The sequence below is a fragment of the Salvelinus sp. IW2-2015 genome, linkage group LG25, assembly GCF_002910315.2.
Source record: "Salvelinus sp. IW2-2015 linkage group LG25, ASM291031v2, whole genome shotgun sequence".
Lineage (NCBI taxonomy): Eukaryota > Metazoa > Chordata > Actinopteri > Salmoniformes > Salmonidae > Salvelinus > Salvelinus sp. IW2-2015.
In genome coordinates this window covers 10,306,596-10,324,872 of record NC_036865.1, presented here as the reverse complement: position 1 = coordinate 10,324,872, position 18,277 = coordinate 10,306,596, and the positions used below count along the sequence as shown (strand labels likewise).

At 42.4% G+C, this 18,277-nt stretch overlaps 2 protein-coding genes across 3 annotated transcripts in view; both read left to right on the top strand.

Annotated features, from left to right (window-relative positions):
- The first annotated feature begins 1,296 nt into the window (after window positions 1-1,296).
- Window positions 1,297-9,669, top strand: LOC111952063 (myozenin-1). 2 transcript variants are annotated; one of them, XM_023970518.2, is made up of 6 exons: window positions 1,297-1,465; window positions 4,666-4,759; window positions 7,255-7,442; window positions 7,711-7,819; window positions 8,152-8,332; window positions 8,559-9,669. In XM_023970518.2, exons 2-6 carry the CDS (start codon window positions 4,675-4,677, stop codon window positions 8,794-8,796), a joined length of 801 nt encoding a protein of 266 aa, XP_023826286.1. In that variant the 5' UTR covers window positions 1,297-1,465; window positions 4,666-4,674; the 3' UTR covers window positions 8,797-9,669. The 2 variants fall into 2 exon arrangements, with proteins under 2 accessions (XP_023826286.1, XP_023826284.1); XM_023970516.2 differs by having other exon boundaries at window positions 1,298-1,465; window positions 7,711-7,978.
- A 351-nt stretch (window positions 9,670-10,020) lies between these two features.
- The window catches only part of LOC111951850 (ubiquitin carboxyl-terminal hydrolase 54-like), a 105,596-nt gene continuing 97,339 nt past the window's right edge, over window positions 10,021-18,277 (top strand). Inside the window, exon 1 of the mRNA XM_023970108.3 lies at window positions 10,021-10,100. The gene's annotated coding sequence lies outside the window, so the exon portion shown is untranslated. The remainder of the gene's footprint in view (window positions 10,101-18,277) is intronic.

The window sequence follows — 18,277 nt, the reverse complement described above, 5'->3', positions numbered from 1 at the left end:
TTAAGAAGCGCGGTTTGGCGGGTCATATTTCAGAGYATGCATTACTCGACCTTTGCCTCTCCCGAGCCCGTTGGGGAGTTGCAGCGATGAGACAAGATCGCAATTGGGGAGAAAATATTATGATATGAGGAAATGGTATTACAGTAGTAGCCTATATCTGTGACGGATATTCCAAGGCTGAAATGTTGAGTGCAGAAAAAAACGTTATTGGGTCCAATGCAGAGGSMGAGGTTTTGWGATATAAATGAGAACAGTGGGAAATGAATAACGGATATCCATTATCAGCTGGGAAATACAGTATATTATACAATATTATGCCAGCAGTTTTTATTTGTGATTAATTGATTTGTTTCCTGTAACACAACAATTCACCATAACATAACCCTTCCTTCAATCTTAGTAGATAAGCTCCTGGTGCTAACAGTGAAGCACTGCAAGCCGCAAGGTCAGATGTCAAGGTTAAAAATTCAGMCCTCCTGAGTCACTGTTAACCTCCCTTACTAACGGAAATGTTTCAAATGAAGAGGCAAAGTGCAAATGGTACATTTTACTCACTTCTCTTCTAGTGAGCACACAGGGGAGAGAGAAGCTGCGACAATGACTATAAAATGAATCATCACAAAGAGCGAATATGAATGTGGGGGTGAGATGTGTGATGGCACTCTTCACTTTGATTTTTGTTCTTCACTCTTCGTTTTGGCCTGACTTTTTTCCTACAGTAGGCTACATTACCCTGGCTTTCACTGTGATARGGAGTACACATTTGTACAGACATGCTTAAATGGGAGAACTTGAAGTGATCTACGAATTGAGTATGTAAAGTAACCAATCTACAAAATATCACACCCTGGTCTAACGTATGGATCGAATAACACTAACAGGCACATATATGAAATAACGTTCAGCCATTAAGCCATGGAGAGAGCTGTGGATTTGTCTGAGCCAACAAATCAGCACCCACTTTGGTTWAGGAGGCTATATGACCATAAATACCATAGAACCGCAAGGACGCCTCTGCCTGACAGAAAACTGATAATCTATTGGAAGGTTGGAGTTAATTAATGAAGGGGAAAATGGGCAAACCAATGACGCCAACCCCAAATCACACCCTCAGACACTCCTCCGTCCTTTGAGGCTCTATTATAACTAAGTTTAGACTCCCCCCTCACTCTGCACCGGTTCTATACATCGGCCCCCCGGACCATCTCTTGATAGCCCCATCAGCACTTTCACCCCCATCCCCACTTTACTTTTACCCCAACCTCAACCCCCCCCCCTTCCCTCAGCCCCCATCAAAGATCTGCCATCCAAGCTCAGGGTGGATTTCGCACTCCCTGGGATCTGAGTCCAGCCACAGGTCAGAGGCACCCTGTGATTTGTAAACTTCTGACTGAGATTAACCTGAAGCCTTCATCTCCTACTGGTATTACTAGACCTCCTTGAACATAAGGATTTAAAAAACTGGGTGAGTGGATCATGCCATCAGCTTGATTGTARTAACCAATTGCATGCATGACTTGGCCGTCAACGGCAAACTGGAAAGTAAATACAGTTGTGCAAAAGCTTCACCTATAGCATTCAAAAATAGCTGCACTTGAGAATTGAAATTATGTTTGAAGACCTTGACTCAATAAGGAATGCATTATTTATTKATTTATGGGATATAAAGTGCTTTTGAAGGCGTGGTGAAGTGATCTTGACGTTCATTGAACATTTTTAGAATTTGCCCATCACTCAAAGACGCAGGCAGGCTCTGAGATAATGTGCTGACTGCTCCCCTTTGTCCAACAGCACATTTTATATGGTGTGCAAAGCCTGGAATACCCAGCTGGGGAGGGGAAACCTGAGTGCTGGGGTCCTCAGCTGGTGATAATTTTACAGGGGATTTACAAAGTCCTCCCCCACAATCCCTTCTCCAATCCACCCACCTCTCACCCCTCAACATCTTCATTTTAATTTTGGGAAGATTAGCTCATTCTCTTGACAATTGTGCCAATGTGTATGTGTTTGTATATGAGTGTCCATTGCGTCTCACACATCTGATAGTACACTGACGCCACTACTCGTCGCTAAAAGGTCTTGGCTGAAAATAGCTCTGGTGGATTAGGTTACAGTCAGTCGATGTGATGCGAAGTTTGCCACAGAGTGGGTCTTAAAGAAGCTGCAGACTCTCAGTAGGTACAGAACAGTATGGCTTAAAGGAGAACTACAGTACATAGAAAAGGGCTCTGTGAGACATAAACATGCTAGGTGGCGTGYTGCTTGTTCTGTATCCCAACTGAGATCTTCCATGTCTTCAAGCTTCACCTAGCAACCTAGACTACAGAGTTCCTGTGTCAGATTTCTACCTACTTTAAGAATCTATGATTACAGCCATGTTCATCGTATCCATCAAATTGGATCGATGTGTTTACTGCAAATTGGATTGATCTGAAAGGCTTGGTAATTTGTGCTCATCAGCTCATGAAGAGGAATGTGTTTACTGCAACCACTGTAGGCCTACAGTATACTCTGTGTTAAACCTTTCTAATTTCTAGAGTTGTCAGACCAAACAAAACAGAAACTTACAGTGGGCTATATGATTTCTCACGGKCGGACATCTGTTGGCTCGGGGAATGTTATGGATCTGAAGCCACTCTGAACTTGGAAAAGGAGCAGAGGGCAGTCTGCACGTGTTCTTCATGGSCTCAGAAGCATGGCCTCATAAGTGTGGGTCCCAACATAGTGCAATGGTTAGAGATTATCACTAGAGGGACTCCAATCCCCGATCTCCTCTCTCTGTGCTGCCTTGAACAGAAACACTTTCTTTTCCACAATTAGTTTTTTCTGCTAATGAGTGGCTACAGAGAGACCATATATACACATATATATACAGTACCAGTCAAACGTTTGGACACACCCACTCATTCAAAGGTTTTTCTTTATTTGTATTATTTTATACATTGTAGAATAATAGTGAAGACATCAAAACTATGAAATAACACATATGGAATCATGTAGTAACCAAAAAAGTGCTAAACAAATCAAAATATATGTTATATTTGAGATTCTTCAAAGTAGCCACCCTTTGCTCGCACACTCTTGTTATTCTCTCAACCAGCTTCACCTGGAATACTTTTCCAACAGTCTTGAAGGAGTTCCCACATATGCTGAGTACTTGTTGGCTGCTTTTCCTTCACTCTATGGTCCAACTCATCCCAGACCATCTCAATTGGGTTGAGGTCGGGTGATTGTGGAGACAGGGCATCTGATGCAGCACTCCATCACTCTCCTTCTTGGTCAAATAGCCCTTACACAGCCTGGAGGTGTGTTTTTGGTCATTGGCCTGTTGAAAAACAAATGATAGTCCCACTAAGCGCAAACCAGATGGGATGGRGTATCGCTGCAGAATGCTGTGGTAGCCATGCTGGTTAAGTGTGCCTTGAATTCTAAATATATTAAAGACAGTGTCACCAGCAAAGCACCCTTACACCATCCCACCACCTCCTCCATGCTTCACAGTGGGAACCACACATGCGGAGATCATCTGTTCACCTACTCTACATCTCACAAAGACACGGCGGTTGGAACCAAATTGGAACCAAATCAAATTTGGATTCATCAGACCAAAGGACAGATTTCCACCGGTCTAATGTCCATTGCTCGAGTTTCTTGGCCCAAGCAAGTCTCTTCTTATTATTGGRATCGGCAGCGTAACAGCGTAGCCTAGTGGTTAGAGCGTTGGACTAGTAACCGAAAGGTTGCAAGATKGAATCCCTGAGCTGACAAGGTACAATTCTGTTGTTCTGCCTCTGAACAAGGCAGTTAACCCACTGCTCCTAGGTCATCATTGAAAATAAGAATTTGTTCTGAACTGACTTGCCTAGTAAAATAAAAAATCCTTTAGTAGTGGTTTCTTTGCAGCAATTTGACCATGAAGGCCTGATTCACGCAGTATCATCTGAACAGTTGATGTTGTGTCTGTTACTTGAACTCTGTGAATAATTTATTTGGGCTGCAATCTGAGGTGCAGTTAACTCTAATGAACTTATCCTCTGCAGCAGAGGTGCTCCATGCTGGGTCTTCCTTTCATCATAGCGCTTGGTGGTTTTTGCGACTGCACTTGAAGAAACTTTCAAAGTTCTTGAAATGTTCCGGAWTGACTGACCTTCATGTCTTAAAGTAATGATGGGCTGTCGTTTCTCTTTGCTTATTTGACTGTTCTTGCCATTATATGAAGTTGGTATTTTACCAAATAGGGCTATCTTCTGTATACCACCGTATTACTTGTCACAACACAACTGATTGATTTAACAAGGCACACCTGTTAATTGAAATGCATTCCAGGTGACTACCTCATGAAGCTGGTTGAGAGAATATCAAGAGTGTGCAAAGCTGTCATCAAGGCAAAGGGTGGCTACTTTGAATAATCTCAAATGTAACATATATTTTGATTAGTTTAACACTTTTTTGGTTACTACATGATTCCATATGTATTATTTCATAGTTTTGATATCTTCACTATTATTCTAAAATGGAGAATGAGTAGGTGTGTCCAGACTTTTGACTGGTACTGTATATATATATATATATATATATATAAATATAGCTAAATCCAGACATATTATACAGTAGCTTGGTATGTTCTGTGACCTTTTCTAACTTCCTGTTTACATGTGTTCTCAGTCTGCAGTCATGCCTCATGGAACACCTGCCCCACCTAACAAGCGGAAAAAGCCCTCTAAGATCATCACTGACCTGTCACATGTCACTCAAGATGGTAAGGCACGAACATGTGAGCTCATAAACACAATACATTGCATGTACAAAGGTACATTGCTCACACATCATTAAAAAAAGATAATAAGYAGATCTCCCAAGTTATGTGAGAGACCGCACAGTACCATACATTAAATTCTAATCAGTAACATTTATCAATATGAGCCTGTGGTATTATCAAGAGTAACATACTGCACTAATTGGTAAACCAAGAGGGCAGGCAGGGGGACACTTGTCAAAGAGACTCCTCCACATGGATACACTTAACATGTCCTAATGACTAGCGCCCTGTCACACWCACAAACATTTATCTCATAGAATTCACAGCACAAATACGATCTCTCCTTTACAATCATCGCAGTAATGGTTTACTCTCCCCTCCCTCTCAGCTGTTAGGATCCATGCTTCATTAACCAGCGATGGCATGATGATTTTTAATGAAAATGATGCAGGTGTTTTTCCCCTCCATCCATTAAGTGCTCCAGATCTGCATGCAAGTAAATATGGTAGTCTCCGTTGACATCAGTAAAGTGTACATTTATGTTGCCCTTACACTTCAGTTGTGCTGTGCACTAAATACTTTTTTGTGTAATGTGTCCTGACAGATATAGCAATAAGGCCTAAGCAGAAAGCTGTGTTTTAACAGCAGGTTCATGTTTATTGAGATAAATCTTGTCCTTAACACAGAACTGAGCGATCTTCGCAAGATGGGCTAGCTGCAAAGTCCAAATAGGCTATATTGTAAAYAGTTATGAAATGAATGTAAGATTAGGGTTAAGCATATTTGTAAGAAGTGTGGTTACGTTTGGGGTTAAAGTCCCCATGCAATCTTTGTCATTTTATTTGGAAATCATCACTGCATGTCTAATAAATCACCGTGTGTGCTTATTTAATGAAAATAACTCCACAATATATTTGTATCATGTATTTCCCTGAGACTCCTTTAACCTGTGAAATGCTCAGTCTGATCATGTGGGCGTTAGGAAAACATTTGAAGATATTTACATAAAATCACGTTTTTAAKTGCATTGCCCCTTTTAAGGTTAGGGTTWGGTTTAAAATCAGATGTTATGATTTTGTGGCTGTGCCAGCTAGCTGCAGCATTCAAACGTATTCCCCTCCACAAGAGAAGCCACGTCTGTTGTAGCTTATAACAGAAATAGACAGAAATCATATTTGAATCACATAACTAGTGTTGACTTTTAATGTCAACATAAAAATGGTACTGTCAAACATTACAAAATCGTAATGCCACAAAAGTCATTGAGACACAAGCATAGTCCTTTTGAACTGCAGAATTTATTGCCAGGGAAACAAACAGGAATGCTAAATTATTAAATCCACCAAATTTAATCAGAGTTAATGTGTGTTTATCTAGTGACAATTCCTACAATGGAAACGGGTGGCAAGAACTTAGCAGGAATTAAAAGGATGTAATGTTGAGAGGATGTGCTTTGTCAAAACGGTGTGGGATGAATGTTCTCATAACAAAGTTCTAAGGCCTGGTGGTGCTATGTAAATAATCAGCTGCTATCTGAAAACCTGTTTTTTTTTACACACAGAAAACATTTTACATAAGAGCTTACCGTAGATAGATAGATAGATAGATAGATAAAGAACAAAGCAAAGAATGATTAGGCTACTACAAAAAAAGTATAAAAGACACATATGTATCATATTAGTAGTATAGCCTACTGTTATATAGGTATTGTATTACTGCACTGTATTACTGCATTGTATTACTCCATAGCTTAAGAATTGTTGTGGAACATCTTCCCTGTGCAGTGTTACGGATTGAAGACTTTCTCCCTTCACTCATCCTCTCGGTCTCAACACCCTGTGACTTCTGACCAATGGATCATAAGCACTGAGAACAGAACAAATATAGACAACACAGACATGAAAACGACTCAGGCCTTACCTCATAAAGCCATAAAGCCTCAGTCAGAGTCAGGCCCAAACTCGGGGATGAGCTGTTCTCTGCTCTCTCTCCTCCACATTGTTGAAGAACAGCCAGTTCATCTTTGGGCAGAGAGATTTATGAATTTTCCACCGTAATGATACCAAGAATCTGAGAGCYTCCCCCTCCTAGGCAACCATCTGCACTGAGTGTAATTTCTGCTGAGATGTAGAGATCACGTCACACCCACACAGATGTGTTTTCTAGGTGAAAGATGATGCACGCAAAGTACTTTAACATTCATTCAAACAATGCTAAGCAAAACGTAGAACCAATTCAAACCAAACAGGTAAGATTCTTTCTGCATAGGGAGATACATTGKTGAGTGTATTTTTGTATCACACTGCAGACATTGTTGAGTCCAATAATCCAAGTTTGAACAAATGCTGAACCAGAATAATTATGTTTTTGATTTATCCCGGAAACCTGGTCTACAAGTTTAATGGAATAGAGCCTTATACAGTATGTTCATACAGTACAATGTAGAGAAACAACAAGAGAAATTAATAGACAGTGTGAACATTTCTCATCTGCAGAGTATGAGTCAGAGCCTGAGGCGTCAGAGTTTGACCTGGGGACGAAGATCAAGACTCCCAAGGACACCATGCTGGAAGAGCTGAACCTCTTCACCAACAAGGGCTCCAAGATGTTCCAGAGGAGGCAGAAGCGTGTGGAGAAGTTCATATACGAGAACAACCCTGACCTCTTCGGCAGTGAGTCTATGGTGAGAAAAAGGAGGTCAATCATCCAAGTCAAAATTAAAAACTTGATATAACAATAATACATTATTATTATACTGTATATAGTTCATGTAGAAATTCTGTCCAAAGAGCTTTAACGTAAAACAATTGCAGTGAAAATTGGCAATGGATGAGGGAAGGAAGTACAACCCATGGATAGATAGGGAAATTATCACAATGTTGAGGCTATCAATATATATTTCAACAACCACCCAGGTTGGAAGCTTGTCTTACTTGTGTGTTTCGTTTCAGGAGAACTTCCAGAAGTTGGTCCCCAGCCTGGGTGGCACAATGATGTTGGACGCTAGTGGCCACATGGTGGAGAAGAAGGCAGGCCCTCCTGTGCCCCCTCCCAAACCAGGCAAAGATGGGCATGGTCATGGTCATGGTCAGGGACATGAGCATGGACATGAGCATGGTCATGAGCATGGACATGAGCATGGACATGAGCATGGACATGAGCATGGACACCATGGACATGCACATCATGATGATGTTGCTCCAGGAGAACATGGTCATGGTCAGTATCCGCTCATATCAACTAGAAAAAGTGATTTTGAATGAATGGAGTGCAGTGCAATCAATATATCAGATTTTGCCTGACTTGACTTTTCCTGGAGATTTATTCCAAAGAGGCTTGAACATCATGTGATAGAATATCTGTTTTCCTGACTCACTGTTTTTTTCCTACAGGTAGTCATGGAGTAGAGGTTGCCTTAGACAAGGCCAAGAAGAGGCATGATTATGTCCCCTCATACGTATCACCATGGGAAAAGGCCATGAAGGGCAACCAGGAGCTGACATCCAGCATGAGATATCATATGCCYGGCCCCCATGCCCACCATGATCTGCCCAAGTTCAAGTCCTTCAACAGGTACAGTCCCCTCTATGCTTTGCATGGTTGACTCCATAGCATCTAAAAAATATATATTTATTTGAAAAGAGCATGAAGTAATGGAGCCCACCCATTTACTATCAAACTCAGACTCTTATATTGTCCATCCATGTATGTGACACACATGTACAGAAGTTGCCTTAGAAGATTTATTTCGTTTATTTTCCTCATCTTCTTTTGTTGCCCATCACTTTATCTATCTTAGGAGTGCTACACCGTTTGGGGGCTTTGATAAGGCCTCGCAGCTCATGACCTTCCAGCTGCCAGACACCCATGAGGTGGCCCATGATGAGCCTGAACTGGCTATGGTATACCAGCATGAGATTGGCGCTCGACCCTCCTTCAACCGCACTCCTATAGGCTGGGTGGGGAGCGGTGAGCCCAGCAGCATCCACATCGAGTTGGACGCCATGCCCTTCGATGGGGAGACTGACGACCTGTGAATAGCATGCCCCACAGACCCATATGTGCAGATAAAGACCACGCACGAATATATACAATTACATAAACAAAAACCATAACTTTTTTTGAAAGGTTTGGGATGCAATCAGCTTTTCCTTGGATTGAATTAATTAATAGGAAAGTGTGTATGAAATGAACCACGTAGCTCAATATTGGGCTCTTTAATTTAGACAGACAGACAGACAGACAGACAGACAGACAGACAGACAGACAGACAGACAGACAGACAGACAGACAGACAGACAGACAGACAGACAGACAGACAGACAGACAGACAGACAGACAGACAGACAGACAGACAGACAGACAGACAGACAGACAGACAGACAGACAGACAGACAGACAGACAGACAGACAGACAGACAGAGAAGGAGTGAAAGTAAACACAATAGGCTACCATAACTCTGATTTATGCTTACACTTACTTTTTCATGATGATTAATTTAAGGGGCATAGTATATTGTGCAATCACACTACAACTGTGTAGCTTATTCAAAAAGCAGCAAAATAACATATTTTGTCCATGAGGAGAACAGGTAAACACGACGGAGAGTTTGAGTATTGTTTAGCTTTTCAGCATGTTGATGTGACTCATTGCTCATCAGGACAGCCACAAGTTGTTCATTTAGCTTCTAGCCTTCTACCATCATGGCTTTTACTGTATTTCTGTGTTTTTTCTGTGTTTCTATGCCGTTTTCACTTTTGACAGCTTTGTCAAGCCCCTGCAAATCCAGCCCATCCCAGGATGCATGCAGTAAGCATGAGGTGAGGTGTGTTAATGTCTGTTGAGTGATAGAGATGATGTTCTACTGCATCACCCAATTTTTCTCCCTAATAAACTTTTTCCAATTGTAGTTTGCATCTGTTATTCTTTGTATCTCGCATGTGTACAGTGTAAGGCTAACTATAATCTTTAGTGGAACAAATAGACAGGAGGCCAGTCTAATGTGCTGGGACCCTCTTTAGGGCCCCACAGTGTAATTCACTTGATGGAAGACAGTGATGTAACAGGGATGAATTTCAAAGGATCTTTACCTGTGACAAACACACCTTAAAAATGTGAAATAAAATCATCAGTCAGTGCCCCRTTTTTTCCTTCTCAGTCCGTCCCCCTGTGCCAAGCACTTGAATATCACCTCTCAAGACGCCAAGCCAAAATATCGCGAGCATTGGTTGCCTTGGCTGCAGCGCAGGGTGACGCTAGAGGTTTGACTGGGGTTTAGCGGCAGAGCGTTTCACTCAAGTCCCTCAGGACAAGGGACAAGGCAACATCGGGGTTGAAAAGGTAAGTCGGCTGTCCACAAACTTGATACATAAACCAAATGATAAATTGGAAGGATTTAGATAAAATTACCAATTTAGAACACGACTTAAGTTATGGAACATGGACAAATACAGGCTGCAATCGCGTGTAGGCTAAATGCACGCGAGTCCTGTGATACATTGAGAGTGACGTTCACCATATGGATGCGTTGCAAGASGATGCTCTGTCTGCACGGTGACCACAGCACATTGGATTTCGACTTCGTTATCTAACGGGCTCTCTTGATTATTTAGACTGCGCATACGCAGCCATATGCACGCCATACCTCGTACGTTGTTTGCTTCTACCAGATATTTAACTTGCGTGCACAGTGTGTTAGCATTGATACAGATTATCTCCAACGGCGGTTACCAGTTTAAATCAAATCAAATGCTATTAGTCGCATACYCCGTTTACAGCAGGTATAAAATGTACAGCGAAATGCTTGTGTGCTAGCTCCCTCAACAATGCAGTACATTAGTCAATAACAATAATATAGTATGCATAGTAATACTGGACTGTATTACACTGTTTTTACACGTATAAAGTGGGTAGTGTCTTCATGTCACGCTGTGGAATAAATAGAACAGCAGGGTTGACTGTGTGTGTGTGTGTGTGTGTGTGWGWGWGWGAGAGAGAGAGAGTTCTGAGTGTYTTGGGTGCATGTGTGTAAYTTTGTGGGTAAGGGTTCGATGTGTTGGTAGTCAGTGCAAATAATCTCTAAAGTGCAGATAGTCTCTGAGGTGCAAATAGTCTCTGTAGGTGCATGTCTGTACAGGTAGACATCTAGGGTTAGCTGTTCCGCAGTTTGATGGCCTGTTGATCCGAAACCCAATGCTCCGATGCCACTTGCCAGATGGGAACAGAGTGAACAGTCCGTGGTTCGGGTGACAGGAGTCCTTGACAATCTTTCGGGCCTTTCTCAGACACCGCCTGGAGTACATGTCCCGGAGGGCAGGGGGCTCGCCCCCAGTGATGTATTGGGCCGTCCTSACCATCCTTTGTAGAACCTTATGGTTGAGGGCGGTGCAGTTGCTGTACCAAACGGTGATGCAGCCGGTCAAGATGCTCTCGATTGTGCAGCTGTAGAACTTCTCCAGGACCCGAGGGRCCATGCCAAATTTCTTCAGTCGCCTGAGGTTGAAGAGGCACTGTTGCACCTTCTTCACATCGGTAGTGGAGMGATTGGACCATGTCAGGTCATCTGTGATGTGCACACTGAGGAACTTGAAGCTTTTGACCCTCTCCACTGCAGCTCCGTCGATGGCAAGGGGCGTGCTCCCCCTCCTGTTTCCTGTAGTCCACGATCAACATTAGAGGCCACTCTGGCAGGGCTCTAACCTCCTCCCTGTAGGCTGTCTCGTCGGCGATCAGGCCCACCACCGTCGTGCCATCGGGAAACTTGGTATTTTTGGTATTTTATTGGGATCCCCATTAGCTGCTGCAAAAGTAGCWACTCTTCCTGGGTTCCACATGAAACATGACATAGTACAGAACATTAAAAGACAAGAACAGCTTAAGGACAGAACTACATCAATTAGTGATTAATGATGGTGTTGGAGTTGTGTGTGGCCAAGCAGTTGTGGGTGTACATKGAGGACAGTAGGGGACRAAGCACGCACCCCTGGGGCTCCGCCATGTTGAGGGTCGGCGTGGTGGAGGTGTGTTGCCTACCCTCACCACCTGGAGTTTGCCTGTCAGGAAGTCCTGGATCCAGGAAAAGGAGTGATTCACGGCTAAATTGTTAGCTGCATCTACTCCGCAACTCGGCAAGCGTTGTTGATTTAGATATAGCTAATGCATTCTATATGATACTTGGTGTTATGAACACATACTAATCAAGGTACGTGGATAAGCATGGAAATAGTTTCTCTTGTCTTGTCAACCCGCCTCTCCGTCTGTCAGACTCAGTTGCTGATATAGCTCCTATACCCTAAAAAAATGTATATGGTGCATTTTGTAGAGATGTCATCCTGTTTTATCTTAAACATTTCAACAACAAAATGCATGTCGCCCTCACGCGTGCCAGATGTATAATTTTTTAATCCTTGTTGATTCCATCATTGATCCTAATGGTATGAATTGATACATGTCATTTCACACGCACAATAATGCAGAACAAGTGTAGTAATGCTGTGTTACGACGTTGTTACGTGTAGTAATGCTGTGTACGACGTGCATAGTGTAGTAATCGCTGGTTACGACGTGTTTACAGTGTAGTAATGTTCGTGGTTACGACGTTTAACGTGTAGTAATTGTGTTACGAACGTGTTACAGTGTATAATGCTGTGTTACGACGTGTTACAGTGTAGTAATGCTGTGTACGACGTTTACAAGTGTAAGTATTTCTGTGTTACGAGTCGCCGCTATCAGTGTGTAATGCTGTGTTACGTGTGTATACAGTGTAGTAATGCGTTTACAGACGTGTTACAGTGTAGTATGCTGTGTTACGACGTGTTACGTGTAGTAATGCTGTTTCCACGACGTGTTACAGTGTAGTAATGCTGTGTTACGACGTGCTACAGTGTAGTAATGCTGTGTTACGGCGTGTTACAGTGTAGTAATGCTGTTTTACGACGTGTTACAGTGTAGATAATGGCTGTGTTACGGCGTGTTACAGTGTAGTTAATGCTGTTTTATACGAACGTGTTACAGTGTTAGTGATACTGTATTAGCGATGTGTTACAGTGTAGTAATGCTGTGTATATCGTCACGTTACAGATGTAGTAATGCTGTGTACGACATGTTACAGTGTCGTAATGCTGTTTACGTCATGCTCAGTGTAGTAATGGCTGTGTTTACGGTACCACGACATGTAGTAATGCTGTGTTACGACGTGTTACAGTGTAGTAATGCTGTGTTACGTCACGCTACAGTGTAGTAATGCTGTGTTACGACGTGTTACAGTGTAACCTACTTGAGAAAGTTGAACGGTTTTTACACAGTGGAATAGTTTTGCTACATAAAGTTGCTTTTATGATGGAAGGCGAAGAACAGAAAAATTAGACAGTTGACAATATGATGGATTTAAAAAATATAATTTGAAGACAGGTAAATAAAGATAGAATAACCTAAACTTGTGTGCCTATGATGTCCTGTGGATGCGGAAAATAGAAACATAATATGCCCTTGTCTAGGCTACTCTTCACTTCCCCTTAACAGGGCTCTGTCATCGGGAAAAGTACATACAATTACATGCAGCTTTTTTGTCATCTCATCCGTTTTCAAAACATACAGTATTTTTCCCAAGTGGCATGTTATTGAATTGACTGTGGGAGATGCTGCATGTGTGATGTGGGTGTGAAAATTCACCCCAGTAACATATGGTTCCCCAGCACCCAAACTGATGTGTGAGTGTAGTACTTTTATAATCAACCATTCGATTTTCTATATTATTTAGCACAGTCAGTGTTTTCTTACATAACATGATTGTAAATCTATTTTAAGCCCCCACCGTGCAAGTCTCTGCTTTGTTTTCTGCTGATGAAGAGAAAATGACAGGATTTTATTGTTTCGTCTATGATAGGTGGGAACGTACAGTTGAAGTCMGAAGTATACATACACCTTAGCCAAATACATTTAAACACAGTTTTTCACAATTCCTGACATTTAATCAGAGTAAAAATGTCCTGTCTTAGGTCAGTTAGGATCACCACTTTATTTTAAGAATGTGAAATGTCAGAATAATAGTAGAGAGAATGATTTTTTTCAGCTTTTATTTCTTTCATCACATTCCCAGTGGCTCAGAAGTTTACATACACTCAGTTAGTATTTGGTAGCATTGCCTTTAAATTGTTTAACTTGGGTCAAACGTGTCGGGTAGCCTTCCACAAGCTTCCCACAATAAGTTGGGTGAATTTTGACCCATTCTTCCTGGCAGAGCTGGTGTAACTGAGTCAGGTTTGTAGGCCTCCTTGCTCGCACATGCTTTTTTAGTTCTGCCCACACATTTTTTATAGGATTGAGGTCAGGGCTTTGTAATGGCCACTCCAATACCTTGCCTTTGTTGTCCTTAAGCCATTTTGCCACAACTTTGGAAGTATGCTTGGGGTCATTGTCCATTTGGAAGACCTATTTGCGACCAAGCTTTAACTTCCTGACTGATGTCTTAAGATGTTGCTTCAATATATCCACATCATTTTCCATCCTCATGATGCCATCTATTTTGTGAAGTGCACCAGTCCCTCCTGCAACAAAGCACCCCCACAACATGATGCTGCCACCCCCGTGCTTCTAGTTTGGGATGGTGTTCTTCGGCTTGCAAGCCTTCCCCTTTTTCCTCCAAACATAACAATGGTCATTATGGCCAAACAGTCTATTTTGTATCATCAACCAGTGACAGTTCTTAAATAAGACGGATATTTGCCCATGTGCAGTGGCAAAACCGTAGTCTGTTTTATATGGCGGTTTTGAGCAAGTGCTTCTTCCTTGCTGAGCGACCTTTCAGGTTATGTCGATATAGGACTCGTTTTACTGTGGATATAGATACTTGTGTACCTGTTTCCTCCAGCATCTTCACAAGGTCCTTTGCTGTTGTTCTGGGATTGATTTGCACTTTTCGCACCAAAGTACGTTCATCTCTAGGAGACAACCACGGCTGCGTGGTCCCATGGTGTTTATACTTGTGTACTATTMTTTGTACAGATGAACGTGGTACCTTCGGGTGTTTGGAAATTGCTCCCAAGGATGAACCAGACTTATGGAGGTCTACAATTTTTTTTTTGAGGTCTTGGCTGATTTATTTTTATTTTCACCTGATGTCAAGCAAAGAGGCACTGAGTTTGAAGGTAGGCCTTGAAATACATACACAGGTACACCTCCAACTGACTCAAATGACGTCAATTAGCCTATCAGAAGCTTCTAAAGCCATGACAGCATTTTCTGGAATTTTCCAGGCTGTTTAAAGGCACAGTCAACTTAATGTATGTAAACTTCTGGCCCACTGAAATTGTGATACAGTGAATTATAAGTGAAATAATCTGTCTGTAAAAAATTGTTGGAAAAATTACTTGTGTCATGCACAAAGTAGATGTCCTAACCAACTTGCCCAAACTATAGTTCGTTAACAAGAAATTTGTGGAGTGGTTGAAAAATACGTTTTAATGACTCCAACCTAAGTGTATGTAAACTTCCGACTTTAACTGTTTATAAACAGTCTGGAGAGGGATCTAAGGGTTACACTGTAGCTAGGCTAATTGGTTATGAATTGCTGATCTGTTACAACTCGAGATCTGCAGAAGTTAGAAAAACACAGAGAGGCTTAGGCTAGAGAGGGAGAGAGAGTTATTCTATTGTCCTTTCAAAATGTAAAATGCCAGATAGTTTTTTCCCTTCCTTTGCCCTAAGTGCTTTTCCCAAGTGAACGTGACTATGTGCAGACATGCGTATCTTCTCAACACTCCTCGCATTGCGTAAACAAGTAAACAATAACACAAGCTCTGTGAAGTATGGAGAGAGAGGGGGTGAATAGATTAGTGCATGCTTTGATATCTCTGACCAGCCCCCTCGGCCTCTTTCTCTCCTTCTTAGCCCCCCTTCATCTCTTTCTTTCGCTCTCTCTCTCTCTCTCTCTCTCTCTCTCTCTCTCTCTCTCTCTCTCTTCTCTCTCCTCTCTCTCTTCTCTCTCTCTCTCTCTTCTCTCCTGCTCTCTCTCTCTCTCTCTCTCTCTCTCTCTCTCTCACACTCCTTTTCTCTAGCATAGATTAGCTGTGCAAAGTAAATGTGAGTCCTGGCCTGCATGCTAAATTAGGCCATGGATTGTTATGTAAAATTTGGAGATGAATAACTTAACATACGGACGGAGTGTTCCCATGCATTCTTTTAGAGAAAGGGTCTGTGGACTGTTTTGGTAGGCGGTATACCGTGCTTGAAAGTTGCAGGTGCAGCTTCCTGATGTTAGTGAGGAAGGGCCTGGATATTAGAGGTTTGAGGATAAGGCCTACTTTTGGAAAAAAGTGCTACTTTCTGAGGAGGAACAAAAACAGATTATTGCTTGAAAGAGCTCCCAAGAAAGTGACTTAGATCACTATTCAGACTTCATGGCTCCTGCACTCTGGGTGTCTAGATTCAAGCCGTGATGCTTTCCCCTTCTATTAACCTGGGCTTCAGTGACCTCCATTATCAGCCTGGTCCATCCTGGCAGCCAGCGTCCTGTGCAAACTCAGATAAGCAGGAGAGACCACCCCATGTTGTGATGTGCTATCCCCACCTATTTATAATATAAACAAGCCTGGGAACAGTGGAGCAAAAGCGACATCTCTGTGAATGTCAGAGGGTGATACAATAGGGGTCCTGTGCAAAACAGTACTGCGTCTCTTATCGGAGATTAGAATATAGCCTACTCAGCTTCTCCTTTAGTATTGGATCTGTTATATTTCTCCCACCAGTTGGTAAATTGCAATTCTTTGGTCTAACACATCTGAAATATGTGGCCTCCCTTTTCAATTTGTCAGAGAAGTGAGGATGGTTAAAAAACGGGGGTAAATTCAATTCCTTTCCCAGCAGGAGGCTAGCGAGGCTGGGCTGTACATCTCTATAGGTACTGCTGCTCAGTCTACTGATAACCTGCTCCTACTGCGTCAGGCTCCCATTAGACCCTCTGTGGCGGAGCGAACCAATGCCTGGCATGTCGTCCATGGACCCGGAGCCCAGTTCCCTCCCTCCATCCCTCCCCCTGCACTCTCTGCCCAGGCCTGCTTATTTTCACCCACAGCAGCAGCCGTATGTTTTCTATCAGCTGTAATCTTCAGTGCAGAAATGAAACAAGGCTAAGCAGGATTGCCGAGAGGGGACGTGGCAGAAATTAGAGTTGTTGTTAAACAGGAGTTACGCAGACACATCGGGACAAGAGGCTGGTCTTTAGATGGTAATGGAGAGTGTAATACAGAGGTAGGCTCTGGTTCAGTCGCCATGTAATGCCTAATGCATTGAATCTGTGTGTAAGCAGACTAGCTGAGGCAGTCTAGACTGGCCATTATGTAATTAGCCAGTCTCAACCTCCTCATCCATTGCCGTTTTACTTTCGCATCAAACTCTTTTCGATCTGTTGTCGTGGAGTCAATCCGTTTTCATTATCCATGTATCTCAGTTATTAAGAGGTCAGTCCACCTGAGCATAGGAGCCTGACATCATTGTTAAATGGATTCAGAAGATGCTGGTTCTGCCTTGTCACAGCTGTTTTGTGTATGTGAAGGGAAGGAAAGAAGGGGTGCAGTTCATGTTCAATGATGCGTAGTGAATGGTGGAGGGACACCTTCAGGCACTCAGGCTTGTGTCTCAGGCGTTGGTCTGTTTCCAGTTCACCTAATAATGCCTTCACAGGCTACACCACAGCTCCAGATGGATCTTATCAGTGGGCCATTGGCCGTTTTTACTAATACAGTTGAAGTCGGAAGTGTACATACACTTAGGTTCGAGTCATTAAAACTAATTTTTCAACCACTCCACAAATTTCTTGTTAACAAACTATAGTTTTGGCAAGTCGGTTAGGACATCTACTTTGTGCATAACACAAGTAATTTTTCCAACAATTGTTTACAGACAGATTATTTCACTTATAATTCACTGTATCACAATTCCAGTGTGTCAGAAGTTTACATACATTAAGTTGACTGTGCCTTTAAACAGCTTGGAAAATTCCATAAAATGATGTCATGGCTTTAGAAGCTTCTGATAGGCTAATTGACATAATTTGAGTCAATTGGGGGTGTACCTATGTATGTTTTCAAGGCCTACCTTCAAACTCTGTGCCTCTTTGCTTGACATCATGGAAAATAAAAGAAATCAGCCAAGACCTCAGAACAAATTGTAGACCTCCACAAATCTGGTTCATCTTCTTGGCGCAATTTCCAAACGCCCGAAGGTACCACGTTCATCTGTACAAACAATAGTACACAAGTATAAACACAGGACCAAGCAGCCGTCATACCGCTCAGGAAGGAGACGCGTTCTCTCTCCTAGAGATGAACGTACTTTGGTGGCCGAAAAAGTGCAAATCAATCCCAGAACAACAGCAAAGGACCTTGTGAAGATGCTGGAGGAAACAGGTACAAAATTATCTATATCCACAGTAAAACGAGTCCTATATCGACATAACCTGAAAGGCCGCTCAGCAAGGAAGAAGCTACTGCTCCAAAACCGCCATAAAAAAGCCAGACTAT